Consider the following 20204-nt stretch of genomic DNA (forward strand, 5'->3'; position numbering starts at 1 on the left):
TACATTTTTCTTGCTGTAGTTTTATCTCAAGCCAGGCCAAAGTCTTTCTATAAGGTATTTATTAGGTAGTGTACATTATTTGGATAGAAAAATCTCTTAGGTCAACAAATAACACTGAATTAGCCATTGGCAAATCGCTTCTGTGAAATATTTATGATATTTGATCACAGTAAATCTCAACTTCATGACTCCATACGCTACTGAGGAGAAGCATACAAAAATCATGAAAATGTTTCTGATGAAACACATTAGAGCATTATATGTGGACAACAGGAAAATTTAAACATGTTTGTTTAGATTAGAAAGAAAAGATGTGGATGAACTGAGCCTGGTAGTCTTGTTTGTTTCTATTGTTTGTAGTTCTATTTAGCTCTCTCTGCCACTAGCTGACAGAAAACCAAATACAAAAAAAATCCATACTTTAAAAACCTGTGTGAAAATTCAAATTGTTGGTCTCATTATTTAGAGGAAATTAATTATATTTTCAGATAGACATATCACCATAGCATTTTAAATATGCTTTAATATCATGATAAACAAAAATTGCAATGATACATTCTTTGTCTAGAGTAAATGCGTTTGGGTACTGAGGGAGAGGGGTAGAGTGCTTTTTAATATGTGAAAGAACTTGTGTTCAGCACCGAAAAAATATGAGGTACTATCTGAAGCAACATCTTCAAAATTTATGGCATATTCCTATGATATATTTGGGTGGCAAATTTAATCCTTTGAGAATATATTTTTAGCTAGACAAAGACAAAAGCCAAGTGGAACCTCCTACAATACCTTGTATATCAAACTACTCTGTGAACATTAAATACAGTAATAAAGGAAGCCGTAAGAGTTCTTTAGTGAATAGAAACTTAAGTTATTTTTGTATGTCTCTTGAATAGCATACCCTTATATTTGTATGCTTTGATCTGGCTGTGCTTAATAAAGTTTACAGCCCCTTCAGCATAGCATAATGTGTGTAAAATATAAATATATCCAAATAACTTCCAAATAAAAAAAAAGTACTGTGACAACATCTATCCTGTATCAACCTATACTAGGTTCTGCATCCTAGAGCCAACAAAAAATCTATTACAATCCAAGAAATACCATTGCAAAGAGGAAAAAAAATCCGATGTCTAAATCTCACAATTCTGGATTGTGAGAAGATTTTGATGCCCATAGTTCAAGCCATTACAAGTAAAAGTGTCATGGCAGAAGTAGCTGTTAAAAAAATAAAAAGGGAAAATCAATTATTTATGAGCATCATCAATACTAAAAGATCTATACTTCACTTGAGAATATTATTACCTACCCCCAGATGCAAAGTTTCACTTCCCACATGTAGTTTCTAGTGCAAGGCCTTTATACATGCCCCCAAATAGGATGATAACTGTATCCTATCCTCTGAAATGTTGCAAAGAATAATGAACTCAAAACTTCAGACATTCCTGAAAGCTAATATAAATGGAAACAAGATCACCAAAACTTTTTGCATATGATTTCTCTGTTAAGAATAATTATGTCCAACATGCATCATGGAAAAATTCTTTCTTGAGGTGCCTTCGGGCATAATGATAAAGATACTGAGTAAATTCTCAAGGTCATCTGGAAAGACTCTTTTTGTGCTTTATTCTCCTGAGTCATCCAACGTTATTGGTGTACCTGTAGCAGTGTGACTGGTATTTTTATGCAGACTTTAAACCCACAACTTCAACATTCCTCAGATCACAACAATTCCAGCTCAGCTACAAGTCTTCCCCAACATGGAGCTCTGCTCTTCATCTGTTTATTTAGTTTCAAAGAGCAGGAAGCCTGCAAAGGTGGAGAATCGCTGGTGGTCCCCATGGAGGGCACCATTGCCCATTCGCAGCCAAACCTCATCCCCTTTGGCCAGCTTCAGTACTGCATGATTGCTGGATGTGTCCGATTTCCCCTTTGTTTCATAGCTGGAAAGAAAAAGGAAGCAAAACGACTTAGTTTTTGCATGGTACAGTTAGCTCTTCACCAAAATCTCTGCAGCCTTTCTTTCATGCATTTAGGTATGGTTGTGTGGTAGGTTTTCTAAATAGCATATGAGCAGAAATAACACATGCCATTTCTATTGCTCACACACACTCCTTCTTGTTCCCTTACAACTATCTGACACATGAATGACGATGATTCAAATGGCCATGAAATCCATAGGTAGAAGTGTGGTGGGTGGAGTGGTGGGAGGTGTTTGTTTTTGTGCTAGTAGTTGGACTTGAACACCAAGCCAGGGCACTGTCCTTTAGCTTTTCACCCAAGGTTGGCACTCTACCACTTGAGCCACAGCTCCACTTTGACATGTGGGTTCTTGTAGACTTCTTTGTAGAGGATAGCTCTCTTTCTCTTACCCCATCTCACCATCTACTTCAAACTACCTGCCCTGGACTGTCGTATGAGAAGGAAGGAGATCTCTACTCTGGTTGAACCATTACATTGAGCCTTTATTACAGCAGTTATACTTCCCCTAACTAATCTACAATTTTGTACTCTGGTAATTAGCTCAAGGTGTCATCAACCTGCTGATACTCAGATTCATCCTATGATAATTGGTTTATGGAGGCTCACATCAAGTTCCATACAAGCCAGTGGACTTTCTCTGCAACATAGATGAGACCTGTGACAGGAAAGACCACCCACCTGTACATGCTGAAGACTGTATTACCGTTGTGCATAAGGTACACATATACCTCCTCAACATCCTCGTGCTTCATCATGCTGAAGGTGAAGAAATACACACCTGAAAAAAGGCGAGCGTTTACCTTCATAGTTATAAATGCGTTATACACAGAAGATCTAAAGAATGTCAAATGAAGTCACACTTCTTCTGTTATTTTTTATTGGTGTAAGTTAACTGAACAAAGGAGTCTCATGGTCATATTTATACACATTTAATGTAATCTAATAAAAAAAATCCCTCTTACTTTTTCTTAACCCCTTACTCCCTTTTAGGATTTAGTGGGTCTCATTATGCTGTTTTCACACACACACACACACACACACAATGTACTTTGATCTCTTCACCCTCCTATCCCCCTCTCCTCTCTCTTCTTCCTCCTACTGCTTCTCCCCCAAATTGTCCCTTTGTGTAATCTTGAAAATTTTTCTGTTAAGATCTAGATTCCACATATGAGGTATATGCAGTATTTGTGTTTCTGAGCTTGGCTTAACATGATCTTAGTTCAATCTACTTTCCTGCAAATTAAATTATTTCATTATTATTTATTGTGCCGAGTAATACTCCATTACCACGTGTTCTTTAGCCATTCATTGGTTGTTCATTTCCTAAGCTGATCCTGTAGCTTGGCTCTTGTGGATAGTTTTTGGCCTTTATTTATATAGGGATCCCTTTATTCTCACCTTCAAAGCATTTAAAAATTGAAACTTTCATAAAGACAAAGTTTTTTAAAATAACTTTTCCAGGGACCCCTAAGGCCAGTTTACTCAGATAAACATCATATCAGAGTAACAGCATTAAGGAGCTTAGTCAAGCTTTCTCAGCGTTCCCTAATAAGATTTACATAAGGTCTTTAAAGGAAGATGTCTACCTCACCTTAGCTGTGTCTCACCCACTGCCTTGTCCATGATGACAAGATATAGAGATCTGTGGGTCCGCTCAAATAAAAGGATAGATTGGAACATATAGTAAATGCTGCATATATTTAATGAAATGCTTTTGGTCATTTCTTATATCATTAGCTATAAATCAGTGAATTTAGCAACACATTATTGTTATTAATTCTGTAACCTATTCATCTGAAAAACTAACATATTTTAAGATGTGTGTTTTCTTACAAGAATCATTCATTTCCATTAAGGAATGGGAAGCAGTTCAGTATAACCCAATATGCTTTAAGTGCCAGCATAGAAGTTTTTTTTCTTTCATTGAATGACTAATAATCCAATAACATACAAACTAAAAGAGAAATCCTCTCAACTCTTAAATGATATTGAAGTTGAGAGTATATTTTGGAAAGATGAATAAATGGAAGTCATAAAGCTCTGAATAATTTCTATGTTATTTTTAACTACTAGCCTTGCAAGAGAGAAACTCAGAAATATCTATTAAAAAAAGAAAAGAAAGCAGGAAAAAGCATTGCATGACTCTATTTCTTTTTAAAGATACAACTGAGTAACATAGAATTATACCATCTAATTGTGAAGTAAGTCAAACCAAATAACAATGCTTTTCTATTCCATGCGCTGGAAACAAAGAATAAGGGATCAAAATGAGTCATTTTATCCATATGCCTAAGATTGGCCCATAGATTAAAAGGTAAAACAACTTAATAAAAGTACTTCAAAGTGTTCAGTTGTGAGTTTTTGTATTTTACAAATTTTCATTTTACATGTATACACACATAACAATTTTCAATGTCTTAAAAAGAAGATAAAAATGACAGGGAAAATAGATTGTTTCCCCTCCTCCAAAAAGTAATGAATGCTACAAAAGCAGATTACAGAAATCATTCAGAAAGAATAAACTAAGAAACCAGAAAATGAATAAACAAAATAACTATAATTGAAAATACAGAGCTAGATGAGCATGCGACAAGATATGCTGAAGGCTCACACCTGTAATCTAGCTACTCATGAGGTTGAGGTCTGAAGATCACTGAAGTAAGTTAGAACAGGAAAGTCTGTGAGACTCTTATCTCCAATTAATGAGCACACATCAGAAATAAAGCTAGCACTCAAGTGATAGAGTGCTAGCCTTGAATGAAAAAGCTAAGGGACAGCACCCAGGCCCTGAGTTCAAGCTCAAGCTTGAACACACACACACACACACACACACACAGAGGTGTTGAAATCCTTGGCAACATAAGTGCACTAGGGTTGTCGGCTGTCAGCCCATTGTATTGCTTTAGTTAGAAATTTCAGCCTTCTCTACCTCAGCCCCAGATTTGAAAAGGATGAGTTAACCATTTTGCAATCTGTTGTGAGGTTTAATCAATGAATTACAGAAATCAAGTGGCAATTGCTTCATCACAAGGACATCCAACCCAAGGCCAACTAAAATGCTAAATATTTAGACTTTGAATACAAAGCCACTGAACACAAAGAAATCATTTACCAGGTATATATGCAGTTATTTAACAAATAAATTACAGAAAAAATATAAACCTTCAGAGCAGAAAAATCACAGAAGCATGTTTAAAACTGATTGAAGTATATCAGAAGACCACATCTATCATCTCACAAGATGTTTATTTTGGTTCACATTGGGTAGAATAACCAATCCAGGGAAGCATGAAAGCATTTGCATAAACCTAACATGACCAATGCACCTATGCAGAGAAACAAGGAAAAGTGAAAAATAAAAAAAAATTAAAGTATTGACTTTGTACAAAACTAGGATACTGAAAAAACAAACCAGAAAACTTCAAAACTACATGTTGAGTACTGCAAATTGGCAGAGGACAGGCTGAGTCATTTATTTGCCGGCAGCTTAGGGGCTAGATTAGGGTTTTGAGAACAGAGGGCAGCAAATGTGAGAACCAAGAAAAATGTCATGATGGAAAAAGACGATTCTAAAGTGAAGATACTGAATAGATGCTCCCTTCAGCAGAACTGAGATACAGCAGTTGCTGTCATCAGTCTTTGCTGGGGGGAAATGTGTAGAGTATGAAGAGTTTCTACAGAGGCACTGTGATACTTTTGTAAATTATTTCAAAGTAAACAAGTTTTAAGCAGATTTTCTTTTTTTTCTCTTTTCTTTTTTCTTTTTCTTTTTTGTGCCAGTTCTGGGACTTGAACTCAGGGCCTGGGTGCTGTGTCTGAGCTTTTTTTTGAGCCACACCTTCATTTCTGGCTTCTTTCTTAAAGTCTTGCTTGCTTTCTTTCCTTTCTTTCTCTCTCTCTCTCTTTCTTTTCTTTCTTTCTTCCTTCCTTTCTTTCCTTTCTTTTTCTTTCTTTCCTTTCTTTTTCTTTCTTTCTTTCCTTCTTTCTTTCTTTCTTCCTCCTCCTCTTCCACTTCCTTCCCCTCCTCCTCTACCTCCTCCTCTCTCCTCCATCGTCTCCTCCCTCCTTCTCCTCCTCCTCCTGCCTTCTTCTTCTCCTCCTCCTTCTCTCCTTCTTTCTTCTTTTTTTGGTGGTTAAATGAAGAGTTTCTGAGACTTTCCTGCCTGACTTGGCTTTGAACTTCAGTCTTCAGATCTTAGCCCCCTGAGTAGCTAGGATGATAGGTTTGAGCCACAGGCACTCAGCTTAAATGGCATTTTTAAATTGACCATCTGTCCATACATTTGAAAGCTCACTATTGATGCGGTCATAGGGAAAAGGGCTCTCCTAAATCTCCATCATATGAATATATTGATACAATCCTTACAGAGAGACTGTTCCCAGGATGTTAGCCTATGATGCATTTATATGTTCAATTACAAAATGATATGTTCAAAATTAGTCATTACAACTTTTTGTTTGTTTGTTTGTTTGTTTTTGCTGGTCATGGGGCCTGAACTCTGGGCCTGGGTGCTGTCCCTAAGCTCTTCAGCTCAAGGCTAGCACACTACCACTTGAGTCACGGCACCACTTCCAACTTTTTCTGCTTATATTGTACTGAGGAATCAAACCCAGGGCCTCATGCATGCAAGGCAAGCACTCTACCACTGAGCCACCTTCCTAGCGCCTACAACTCTGTTTTTAATGACAAAAAAACTAGAAACAATTGAAATGTCTAGTCATAGGGAAATGATTAAGGTACATACTTGTACATACAGCTATAAAATGGAGTAATAATATGTTAAGATATGCAGGTTCTCTTTTTCTTCTGTGTGTGTGCGTGCGCGAGTGCGCGTACACGTGCACATACAGGTACTGGGGCTTGAACTCAGAGGCACTGAGCTTTTGTGTGAAATGCTACTGTTCTATCACTTGAGCCACAGCTCTACTCCAGCTTTTTTTTTTTTCGGGGGGGGGGGTCCGGTCCTGGGGCCTGAACTCTGGGCCTGGGCGCTGTCCCTCAGCTCTTCAGCTCAAGGCTAGTGCTCTACCACTTGAGCTACAGCGCCACTTCCAGCTTTTTTCTTTTTGGCTTATGTGGTGCTGAGGAATCGAACCCAGGGCTTCAGGCATGCAAGGCAAACACTCTACCACTGAGCCACCTTCTCAGCCCCTACTCCCAGCTTTTTTGGTTCTTAATTGGAAATAAGAACCTCATGGACTTTTCTGCCTGGGCTGGCTTTGAACTATGATCCTCAGATCTCTGCCTCCTGAGTAGCTAGGATTACTAATGTGAGCCATTGGTGCCTGGCTTGGCTTTTTTTTCTTAACACAAAAACAAAGTTCAGTCAGAATGTAGAGAATGTGTTTTATGTAAACAGAAGAGAAAATATTTGCATGAACAAACTATTTGAAGTTTTTAAATATGTATCACCCCATTTTAATTATTAAAACAATTGAATCAGTCACCCCTGGTGTAGTGATAAAGTACACAGAGATGACCCAAACTGTGGAACTTATGTTCTAAGGGCTTTCATATCAGAAGTTACTATGCCCTCTCAGGGATTGTTGTCATTGAAATTAAAGTTAAATCATCTTAATTACTACAAATATAATTTGAAAATAGTGTTCTCTTTTCATAGTCTAATACATTTATTTGAACTTCAACAGGTCTATGTGATCTATTTGAATCAGAAAGAATTTTAACTATCTTTTCTTAACTTTGTTTACCTTCCTTCAACCCTTCCTTCCTCTTTCTTCCTGTCTTCTGTCCTTCCTTCCGTGCCTCCTTCCTGCCATCCTTTTATCTTCCCTCCCTCCTTTTCCTCTTTTTCTTTTCTTTCCTCCCTCCCTACTTCCCCTCCTTCTTTCCTTCTTTCTTTCTATCCACTTTCTCTTCCTCCTCCTCCTTTCTTCTTTACTCATTTCCTCTTTCTTTCCCTTTCTTGATTGCTAGAATGATTAGTTCAATGATTTATTTTTAATCTCACCTGACACAGGGGCCCCAAATCTACCAGTCATGACGTCAAAAAAGTTTCCGATGTTGGTCTCCACACTGCTGAAGATAATCCCACTGTTCTGATTGCTGAAGTGGGTTGCTAGAGAAGCCATGAACGCAATCTAAGAAGAAATTAGGGGTCAGTTAATAGACCATTTATTTTAAACAAAGAACATTTTTATACAGGCAAATTTATAATATATACAATATACAATATTATATAATATACAATATTATATATTATACAATATTATTTGTAACAGCAACTTTGGAAATAATTTCTACCCTCATCTATGGACAAAGAGGCAATCTCTAAATATTATAAATAATTTTAAATGTTTAGGTTATACAACTATTAGAATGTCCATATGTATCAACAGTCTGAACATGTGTTTCAATGAAAATTACCCTTTAAAATGCTTTTCAGAAATACAAAAATTGTGTTACCAAATAATATTGAGAAAACTTAGGAGAAATAATCAAATTGTAGATTCAAGTACATTAGCATATTAAAGGACCTGAGAAATACTGCATTTGAAGTATATAATTTTGTAAACCTTGCATTCATTTTTTTCTCAAGAGATATCTGTTACTTTCTTTTCTTTTTAAAAGTATATTTTTATTATTTTAAGTAGTTCTACAAAGGAGTTACCATTCAACAAATCAGTTTATAAATGCAATGCATGTGGCTCATGTCACCCTTTTATCATTCTCCTCCTTATCTTCCAACCCAACCCTTCCCCTCAATTTTCTTAATTTCATAAGATACACATTGAATATTGATTCTCCCCACCTTCCTCTCTGTTTTTTTTTGTCTATCCCTCCTTTTGGCCTCCCCCTACACCTTTCAAGTATTCATTTTGTTGGACTGGGAGTTTGTTTTTCCAAGGCATTGTACCATTTGAATTCTCCCCTACAAATACCTGTTAATTTCTTATGGAATAAATTTCTTGAATATACTTTGAGAATCCTGGATGTTGTGTGTAGATAAGGCTAAAAAGTTTTTCATACTTTGCTTGATTAAAGTGTAGCTAACTCAAGATTACTATGACTTGATACCCAACTTCATCAATGTGTCTGTATAGGTAAGAAAATAGAAAAATAAAACCTTCAAGGACTGGGAAGGTGGCTCAGTGGTAGAGAGCTTGCCTTGCATGCATGAGGCCCTGGGTTCAATTCCTCAGCACCACATAAGCAAAAAGAAAAAAGCTGGAAGTGGCGCTGTGGCTCAAGTGGTAGAGTGCTAGCCTTGAGCTGAAGAGATGAGGGACAGCGCCCAGGCCCAGAGTTCAGGCCCCAAGACCGGACCAAAAAAAAAAAAAAAAAAAAAAGAAAAGAAAAGAAAAAGAAAACTTTCAAAAATACAAATTATCATCAATAAAGACCATGTAGAGTTTCATGGGAAACTTGTTTCATCATTACAGCTCTAATTTTCACAAAGGCATATGTTAACTATACTAAGAAAAATATTTTAAATTTAGAGAGTTATATTTATGTACATGAAGAGATGTTTAAGACATGTGGTTATTCATAAAAACAAAGTAATGAAGTAATACCTCCTACATCATGGTTCCTTATCAATCTATATCATACATTCTTATCATACTTTAGTTAGGCATCAATCTTTTTAGGCATAAATCTTAAATAAAATTAAACATTTATTTGCAGAGTGAGAAAGCAAAAACTTGTGTTCATGACAGTGCATTAACAATGGCATATTGGAGCAGAAATCTGGGGCTGGGAAGGGCTCAGTGGAAGAGCGCTTGCCTTGCATGCCTGAGGCCCTGGGTTCGATTCCTTAGCACCATATAAGCAAAAAGAAAAAAGCCGGAAGTGGCGCTGTGGCTCAAGTGGTAGAGCTCTAACCTTGAGCTGAAGAGCTGAGGGGCAGCGCCCCTGAGTTCAGGCCCCACGACTGGACCCAAAAATAAAAAAATAAAAAAATAAATGGAGCAGAAATCTGAGGTCTGAGAGAAGCAGATAACTCATGAATACTGGCAGCTATGCCTACAACTAGTAATGAATATTTTTGGAGTAATAGTTTGTGAACCCTTCAAAGCTTCAGCTCTGTTGGTAAAAGATCACTGGAAAGAATTATCTTAAGAAAACTGTGCATGTTTCCAACCAAAAGGGCCTGTGAGTTTGAGAATGGTCTTATCTACTTAGGTTCAAAAAACATGAGATGCAGTCTCAGTTCCATTAATTTACATTAATGTTACATTTGAACCTCAAATTTCTCTATCATTTAAGTGGAGAATGAGACATTATTCTTAATTCTTCTACCTGTAGGATTTTGTTACTACTGTGATGTTTGAGGACAAAATTGAAGTTCAAAATACAAAATTTTAATAATTAAAAGAATCTTAGAACAATCCCACCTGTCAGGATTTGCTGTGGCTTGAAACCACCATTGGAGAAGGAGATGTGAAAGCCAATGTCAGTTTCTTGTCCACAACTGAACATAGATCAAACTAAGAGATTCTTTAACATGCCAAGATTATCTGGTTTCAAAGAATGTGAAGTCCCTCAATCTGCCTAAAAGCATCCTTTTCTTTTTTGTAAAGCATGTGAAAAGTAGTTCCCCTAAATAACTATACTATGGTATTAGAGTAAAAGAGCCAACAGTGAAATTTAATGATTGCCAGAATGTTTTCCATTAAACTCTTAACTAACATATAATCATTCACATAATTTATGTTATAGTTTCTAGCTTTGATATAGTTACAAGCCACCTTAGTAAATGCCTTAGGCTAGCTAGATGTTCTTGCTCTCTCTTTTTTTTGAGGGGGGTTTCCGGTCGTGGGGTCTGAACTCTGGGCCTGGGTGCTGTTCCTCAGCTCTTCAGCTCAAGGCTAACACTCTACCACTTGATACACAGCGCAGCTTCCAACTCTTTTCTTTTTGCTTATGGGGTGCTGAGGAATGGAACCCAGGGCCTCATGCATGCAAGGCAAGCGCTCAACCACTGAGCCACCTTCCCAGCCCCACTCTTACTCTCTCTTTTTCCCTCTCCCCCTCTCTCCCTTCCTCTTTCTTTCCCTTTCTTCTTCCTTTTTGTAAATTTATATTGCCAAATGGATCCTAAATTACTGAATCTACTAAGCATTAAAAATTATAAACAAGTTAAAATACATCATAGGACAATTTATTTTACAAGCCTATAGTCCCAGATCCTCAGGAGGCTAAAATCTGAGGATCATTATTTGAAGCCAGGTAAGGCAGAAGAGTCCAAGAGATTCTTATCTTTAATGAATCAGCAAAATACTGGGCCAATGGTGTGTTTCAAGAGGTAGAGTGCAAGCCTTGAGTAAAATCAAAAGGCGTTGCAAGTACTGGCTCATACACAAAATAAATCTTCATATATGCCAAGCAAAAGGCAGATTGGCTAACTGATATTACAGGTAGGAATTGTTTTATTAACTTATCTGTAAATTTCTGATGTTACAGGATTTTCCCAGATACTTTACTTTAGCCAAAAACTACTCTTCCTGAAAGAAATACTCACTAGAAACAACCTTATCAACAACAACAAAAAATATGCTACCTTTCAATATCTACAGCATTAAGTTTAAATATTTTTTTATTGTGAAAATACTGTACAGAGGGGTTACAATCACATGGGCAAGGTAATGAGTACATTTCTTATCAAGCATTGTTGCCTCCTCCTTTGTTTCCCCTTCCCATCCCTTCCCATCTCCCCACCAACTCCCCCCACCCCCCTCACCCACCACCCCCTGTGCCAAAGTTATAAAGTTTGTTTTTCGACATAACATCTTGTACATCTCATTGTTACAATGGGTCTACCTGTATCCCTATGTAAACAATTTGTTTTTTCCTTCCCCTCCACAAATACCAACATCAAATACAGTGAAAACAGGGGTTATACTGTGGGGGAGGGACATACAAAGCAACAAAGAAATATCTTATAAATATGCTAGAAACAATAGCAAGAAAGAGAAAACATTTGAGTCCTTATCTTGGGGTTCATTTCGCCTAACATCACCTTATCTGACCATTTCTACTTGTCTCAGACATATACTAGATATTACAAATAAGGGAAACCATGGCACCTATGTTTCTTTGGGCCTGGCTTACTTCACTTAATATAATTTTTTCCAAGTCTTTCCATTTCCTAACAAATGGGGCCAAGCAAGTTTAAATATTATCAAAACAATTGCCCAGACTTAATTTTTCTTGATGACTAAATTCATATTTATAAGTTTTGGATATTGCAACCAGAATTTTAAAGGTTTGTTAAAAGAAAAGAATAAATAAATGACATTTCAGCTTGGGGTAAAGTATATAACTAAAACCTCATAAATGGATTCAAAAACATTTCAATTGAAATGATATCATCTGGAAAACTGAGTGGATAACTCAAAAAAAATATTTTCCAAGTGAGAATAAGATTCTGATAGTAGAAGTTTCAATAAACTTGAACTAGAAAATCTGCAAAGATAGAAAACTATATATATATATATATATATATATATATATATATATATCCATTATGTAATTAATTCAAACGTAATTGTGGTGAAATCATAAATAAATACTATAAGTAAACATTTAGCCACTTTATTTATATGTCTGAAAGTTAATATATTCAATGTGGTCAGTGTTTTTGTTCAGACTATCTTGTCTGGAAAATAGCCTAAGAGTTTATAGTTGAGGTCAGCTTATATTTGGTAATATGACTAAGTTGGATTTTGCTCTTCATGAATTACTCTCTTCTCTAAGGGTGATCAGTATAGACCTTGTACAAATAACCTGCAATGTAGATGAACACATTGAGACCCAGATTTCTTGAGATTAATCTATGAAGGCTTGAAGCATTAAGACTTTCTGCTTCCTGGTCTCTAGTAATCAAGAAAGTTTAGTTGCCCAGATTACCTGCAGTTCTGGTGGAATTCCAGGGTAGCCCTTCTCTCCTTTGGGGCCATGTTGTCCCCGCTCACCTCGAGGTCCCAGGTCACCTTTGTCTCCTTTCTCACCTTTGGCTCCTTCATGGCCAGTGGCTCCATTATTTCCATTGTTTCCATGGTTACCTTAAACAAGATATTCTTCATATGAGCAAATCTAGTCACTTGTACTTACCATCTACTTTTAGAGAATCACAGCCACTCTCTCAAAAATATCCAAACGCAGCAATTTGTGGTGGAGTATACCTATAATACCAGCTATTTGGGAAGTAGAAAAGACCCTACGTCAGCCTTGCAAAAGTGTGAGACCCTTTCTGAAAAAAAAACTAGGGCAAAATGGTCTGGGGGTGTGATTCACATAGTAGACTGCTTGCCTAGCAAGTACAAGGTCCTGAGTTCAAACTGTAGTACTGTGTGTGTGTGTGTGTGTGTGTGTGTGTGTGTGTGTGTGTGTGTGTGTGTGTGTAGAATTGTAAAAGGGGACCATTTGAAAGAATCACAAATACAAGGGGGCATCATCATTGGGTCCTTTTTACTGAGCTGTAAAACAACCTTAGAAAACTTAAGGCTTGATGGCCTGTTTTTTTTTTTTCTATTAAAAAAACTTACATGAAAAATGGTGTGGAAGACCATTTTGCTATTTAAATAGCAAAGATGAGAAATGATGAAATAACCACCAATATTAGAAGGACTAAATATCTTAGTAAATGATATTATATGGTAATAAGAAAAAGAGTGCTGGGAAAAGCACTTAATGGTATATTGATATCTCTGATGTTTGTAGATAAGAGAAGGTATGAAAAAATGGGAATGGCATAAATGCCACTTTATTTTGGAACTACATGAATGCACACACATATACTTACATATACACATATACATAGTAAATATAATATGAATTATATACATTTTATATCCACAGTGGAAACTGTGTTGAATGAACTATGTAAAAATATTTATAGTTTTCTTTCCAGAAGATGAAACAAGTGATTTCCGTGTCATTCTGTTTAGTTTTCCTTCCCTTTCATATTCTCTACCAAAGATAATATATCACTTTTATAATGGTAATAAAATTAAACTCACTGATAAAATGTAATAGTTTTGAAAGAAAGACTTAAGTAATGATTTCAGTGCTTCACTTTGCCACTGAGAAGTTCTACAGCTCTTGCTTGTTTGATGTTATCTAAAGTTCAGACCATTTCTCTATTTTTCATGTTACCTTTGATCAGGCATTCTATGAAGCCTGCAGTCATTGTAAGGAGATGACCTTTGTCCATGTACAAGAAAAATGTGATCTGTAAAAGATTTAACCAAGGCCAGCCTGTCCTATCACCTCAGATCTCTTTGTACCTGAGATTTCAGAAAGGCTTGATACTCCTACGGCCACCGTCCCTGCTCCTGTGGACTGCTGCCCTTAGTGGGCAATGGCATCCAATCCATACCAGTAACCAAGGTTTTAAACCTGAACTTGAATTCACAGAAGCCTTCCAAAAGAATGAAAAGGTAAACCAAAGTTGAGAAACATTAACATCCATGAAGGGAATTCAGGCAAGAGCAAGTGGCCTTTGGCTGAAGCCTGACAAGAAGTCCTGTTCTCAGTAATGGACTTGCAAAAAGAAGAGCAATAAAACCCTGGATAGTTTGGGGGAGAGGCTCCTGAGAAAGAGGTGGCTAGCATGCCCCTCCCTCAGCCAACCCAGTGTATTAGCAATATCCCAGAATTCCCCTGGACCTGAGAAACCAGAGTAGTGTACCAATGGAAGTATCACATATCCCAAGGGTCCTGAAGAACTCTGCAGCATTCTTCATGCTGGAACCCAGGAACCCAGGTATGAAAACCAACAGAGAATCAATTGAGACTGGGGGTGGGGAAACTTAGCTATGCCTACAATGGCACTGAAATATGTGCAGCAGAGAGATAACTATAATCCAGCCCAATAAGCTTTCCCACTACCTGATTCTTTATAAATCTCCTTGCAAGTTAGATTGTGGTTGAGGCATACTGTGGCAGAAATACTGGCTGCTACTGTTAAGATGAATGTTCCTCCACAGGCCCATGCACTAAATGCTTGCTCCCCAGGATAGCACTGTTGGGGAAGGTGGTAGAAACTTTAAGAAGTGGGGTCTAGTGAGGCATTATAGATCCCTGGGGGCATGCATTGAAAAGAGTTACTCCAGGCTGGCCAAGGTGAAAGCTTGAGATTCTATCTAAACAATACCCAAAATGAGCTGAGGGCATTGCTCAAGTAGTAGAGCACCTGCATAGTAAGTTCAAGTCCCTGAGTTCAAACTCCAGTAACACTGAAGGAAACAAATAAGTAAATAACTTGAAGTGTAGGACCCAATTAAGAGCTAATAGTTCTTCAGTCAATGTTCAGTATGAGTCTGGTATAACAGGGTGAAACTTTGTGGATTCTTTAAATAGCACAAAGAATAATTACTGTTGGATGTATACTATTAAACTTAAGCTGACCTAATAAACGAGGCTTCCCTACACAATCCTTTTTTTCTTGCTTGTGCTGGTTCTGGAACTTAAACTTGGGTCTTCTTGCTCATGCTGGGTTTTTTCAACCAAGGTTGTTGCTCTACCACTTGAGTCATACCTCCACTTTTTTTTCTTGTTAATTGGAGATAAGAGTCTCTTGGATTTTTCTGCAAAGCCTGGCTTTGAACTATGATCCTGAGATCTCAGCCTCCTGAGTGGCTAGGATTGCAGGTATGAACCTGCCAATGCTTCCCTTTTTGCTTTCTGTGCATATCTTTGGATCATATACAGAAGATTGCAAGTTATTTATTCATTCCAAGTTATTTGCCGTTGGCCTCTTTTGCTTGTACAGTCTGTATTCGGTCAGCAATGCATCTTGTTCATCCTTACCTGGAATACCTGGAGGTCCGGGAGGCCCAGGGGGGCCTTGGTACCCACGGAAGCCATAGTCTCCGTGACAACACTTGCTGCAATCTGGGGCCATCCCTCCAGTTTGTGGGGGCTGAAGAAAAATAGAAAGAGAAGCTTCATGGAAGGGCACTTGTGAGCTATCAATACTCTTTTCCCTCTGGCCTTGACCCTTAGTCAAGTTTCATATCAATACCTCCAAATCAAAAAAGATCACACAACCAAATCAGAAAAGATCATGTAGGTATGAAGGCAATATCTGTGGCATAAGGATCAGGAGTAGCTGATGGCAGAAGGAAGTGAACTGTAGAGCATGCACCTTAAGGTGTGGGGGGGAGACGGGGTGTGCCTCTGGACTGTGCCTTTCTGTCTCTACCTATAACAGAAGAGGCAGAAACTCCTGAAGATAACTTGGAAACTTTTTTCCCTCTCCCAATACCGGATAGATGTAGCCAGACTGAGATGAGCCTCAAATTACAAGACTATTGCCTGCAAACAAAGCTACTCCACACTATTCCTAATTCTGGCTGAAGAACTGGATTAAGAGTTGATAGAAAATTATGTCTATTTCATCAAATAGCCATAACCTGCTTGACTAAAATTAAAGAGCTATTCTTTAGTCATATACAATTATTTATTTGCCTATACTGAAATTAAAATTATACATGACTATATTCAACACATAGTTCTGAGAGCTAAGGGACAGGTGCATTGCCACACCTACATTCCCTGTATTAGGTATATGGAAAATCTACTTGGCAACTTTCAAGAATACAATACACTGTTATGAACTGTATGTCCAGTACACTTCCATTGCCTCCACTTAGAATAATTTTCACTTCTTCTTTACAAGTATTTTTGATGTTTCACATACTCGACTTTAAACTGTAAAGTAACTATCGTGCTACTTGATAATCACATAATGACAACTGAATGGATACTAAATATGTTCTCAAATAAGACACCATATAGAATGATACAAAGACAGATTGCCAAAGTGAATTCTTGCTGTGAAGGAGCTAGCAATCTGGTGGAAGCTGGTTGGCAGAGGAGTTCGAGTTGCTTGTAAAATCTGGACTCTCATATAAACTGGCAACAGGCCTTTAATTATGTCATATGAAATTCTTGTGGAAACTTTCCTAGACACTAGTTATAACTCAACAGTCCTCTGAAAACAAAGTATTGTTGCTAAGGGATTCATTTCTCAAAAGAAAGGAGGAGAGATGGATAAAAAAAGAGATGAAAGAGGGGGGAGAGAAGGAAAGGAGAGAGGAAGATGGAGGAGAGAGAGGAAAGGAGAAGGAAAAAGAAGGAAGGAGAGGAGGGAAAAGAATTTAAAATTCAAGTTTTCTCCATCACTAGAAACCCAAACAGAAAACTAAATGAAGGCTTCCTGTTGTTGAACATTTGAATCTTTTGTTTATTTTTTAATATTTTTTTACTATCTTTAAGTAATTGTACAAAGGCAATGCCATTCAAGAAAACAGTTTATGAACACAGTGCATCTTGATCAATATCACCCTTGTAACAGTCTCACCCACCCCTCCAACCGTCCCTTCCCTCACTTTTCTTAATTTTGTAGGCTAGGCATTGAATATTTTACTTCATTCCTTCTTTTTGTCTATGCCTCCCCTGGGCTCTACCCTGCCCTTTTGTATTTATTTGTTTGTTTGTTTGTTCTTTTGTTGGTAGTGGGGCTTGAACTCTGGACTTGGGTGCTGTCCCTCAGCTTTTTAGCTCAAGGCTAGTACTCTACTACTTGAGCCACAACGCCACTTCCAGTTTTCTGAGTAGTTTATTGGAGATAAGAGTCTTACGGACTTTTCCTGCCTGGGCTGGCTTTGAATTGCAACCCTCAGATCTCAGTGTCTTGAGTAGCTAGGATTACAGGCGTGAGCCCCAGGCACTCGGCTTGTTTATTTATTTTTAAAATACAAATGAGTTTAATCTTTTTCATCCCCTTTTCCTAAAGTTTTTCATGAACTATTCAGCAATACATATATGTATATATATGTATGTATGTATATATATATATATATATATATATGTATATATATGAGGCTAGGAATGTAGCTTTGTGGCAGAGTGCTTACCTAGTATGCCTGAAGCTCTGGGTAGGATTCTCAGTACCACATAAACAGAAAAAGACGGAAATGGCGCTGTGGCTCAAGTGATAGTGTGCTAGACTTGAGCAAAAGAAGCTCAAGGACAGTGCCCAGGCCCTGAGTTCAAAGGTGCAGAACAGACAAAAAAAAAGAGTATAGAAAAGAAACTGTGGTTTAATATCCTCCTGCCTTAGCTCAGAACCCAAGTACTAGGGAGTCACAACTGTAAGTTTAACTCGCTCCCAGTCTTGTCTTCTGTCTACCAAGCTCAACCTTGAATGGCTAGAGTCTATAAAAATCTTTTCCTCAAATTGGTAGAGGGAAGAAATGCAAGTAAAGTACTTGGTCAGAGATGAGGAATTTCAGGACAGTTGGAAAATGAAAAAACACCATGACTCTGCTTTCTAAATCAAGATATATGTTCATCATTTCCTGGTTTGGTTTTGCTAATGCAAAATACAGCTTTTAAACCCCAGGAAGCCTAGAGCTTTGCCAGTGATGGATGGTGGAGACAGTGAAGGGAGGGGAAGGGAAGAAAATCCTAAAGTGGAACCACTTGTGTAAGAATAGCATGGAAACACTGAGATGCTTAAGAGTATAACAACCACCACTGGCCTGGAACTGAGTTCCATTCTCAGTTTTGCGTGACTTGAGAGAAGTCTCCACTGTTCCCAGACACCAGTCATCTTGTTTACTAAATTACACAATTAGAAGGGACAGTCATGATTTTTTGCCTCCCACCTCTAAAATGTAAAGAAAACCTCAAAAAAGAAATTTAAATGGTGTGTGTGTGTGTGTGTGTGTGTGTGTGTGTGTGTGTGTGTGTGTGTGTGTGTGTGTGTGTGTGTGTGTTTGCATGCATGCTGTACTGGGGCTTGAACTCAGGACATACATTCTCATGTGGCTTTTTTACTCAAGGCTAGCACTCACTCTACTCGAGCCACAGCTCTATGTCCATCCTTTTGCTGGTTAATTGGAGTTGAGAGTCTCATGGACTTTTGTGTCCAGACTGGCTTGATCCTCAAATCTGTCTCATGAGTAGCTAAGATTATGGCTATGAGCCACTATATATATATATATATGGGTAGAGAGAGAGAAAGAGAGAGAGAGAGAGAAAGAGAGAGAGAGAGAGAGAGAGAGAGTGTCTGGTCACCAAGAGACAAATGTGTTTGTGACTAAAGTTACCAAATCCTTGTGGTGCATGTGCAAACTACTTGGAACCACTTCAAGGCATAAAGAGCTGTCACCAATACAGTGAGAAACCTCTGGTTATCCTAGTTGAGCACCTCCCAAGAAAACTCCTGCGTCATTTTCCTTACATGGTCCTCCTTCTGACCTTCTCTTTCAAAGTTCGGTCCAGTAGAACAATTCTACTAAGGCTTTGCTAGACAAGTTTCATACAGGTTTCACACTATGTGTTGATTCTGAAGTTTTAACATATGGGTATCTGTGCCGCTCTCACATTTACTATCCCCTTTCCCAAATCAGGTAGAAATTGTTCACTCAAGGCATACAAATGATGAACATGGGAGGAAAGGGGTATCTCACTGGGGTATTTCGCAGATGGGGGCCTGGAGGCAGTTACTCAGAACCCAATTCTACTATTATTGGCTTCAAGAAAAGGGAGTTCGTTTGTCATTCCTTCTCCAACACAAAGAAGATAGAAAGAGGAAGGAAGGGAGGGAGGGAGAAAGAGAGGGAGTGAGGGAGAGAGGAGAGAGAGAGAGAAGGGAGATGGGAAGAGAAGAAGTAAGTAATCAGGAGACTGATAACCAAGAGACTGATAAATGAGATTGACAGAGAATATTGATCAGTATGTTAGTCTGATCTACCATGAACTTCACAGCCATCTTCTTTCTAGAGAAAGTATCTGATTATCTCACTACTCAGCAGTGAAAGACAAAGAAAACACTGGAGACAATGTAAAATTTAAGCTCTTTGACAAGGCAAAGGAAACTTTTCCTGTCTGACACTCACATCTGATTTCTCCCTCCACAGTTCTGAGCCCTCCCAGTTCTGAGAGATTAAAGCCCAGCCACACCCAGATCCTCAGATCCTCTCTAATCTCTGCTACGACATTTCTTTTTAATCTCTGCTGTAATAAACACCTTTCATGCAGCATCTTTTAAGATTTGGTAGTTTTTGGTGACTGTAGCTTTGGTCAAAACTACTCTAACTACTCTATTTTTTTTCTCAGCTGCCTCCTCTACATGAATCTTGATTATCATATCATATTTAATTATACTTAATTAATTAAATTAGCAATTATCTCCACTACAGCCCTAAAGATAGAAGGTTGTGTATATTTATATTCTTGATCCCCATTC

General features: G+C 37.8%; 1 protein-coding gene and 1 long non-coding RNA gene across 3 annotated transcripts in view; one reads left to right on the top strand and one right to left on the bottom strand.

Annotated features, from left to right (window-relative positions):
• Positions 1–20204, bottom strand: part of C1qtnf3 (C1q and TNF related 3) — a 22208-nt gene continuing 2004 nt past the window's right edge. Inside the window, exons 2-6 of the mRNA XM_070040993.1 lie at positions 15755–15866; positions 12851–13005; positions 7950–8079; positions 2659–2758; positions 1–1940 (exon numbers count right to left, since the gene is read on the bottom strand). Of these exons, the coding sequence (XP_069897094.1) occupies positions 1781–1940; positions 2659–2758; positions 7950–8079; positions 12851–13005; positions 15755–15866 (657 nt within the window). The 3' untranslated portion in view covers positions 1–1780. The remainder of the gene's footprint in view (positions 1941–2658; positions 2759–7949; positions 8080–12850; positions 13006–15754; positions 15867–20204) is intronic.
• Positions 14252–20204, top strand: part of LOC138840712 (uncharacterized) — a 20456-nt gene continuing 14503 nt past the window's right edge. For both annotated transcript variants that reach the window (XR_011376204.1, XR_011376205.1), the window contains exon 1: positions 14252–14708. This is a non-coding gene — a long non-coding RNA (uncharacterized lncRNA). The remainder of the gene's footprint in view (positions 14709–20204) is intronic.

This window comes from Dipodomys merriami, unplaced genomic scaffold, assembly GCF_024711535.1.
Source record: "Dipodomys merriami isolate MVZ:Mamm:240054 unplaced genomic scaffold, mDipMer1.0.p SCAF_30, whole genome shotgun sequence".
Taxonomy (NCBI): domain Eukaryota; kingdom Metazoa; phylum Chordata; class Mammalia; order Rodentia; family Heteromyidae; genus Dipodomys; species Dipodomys merriami.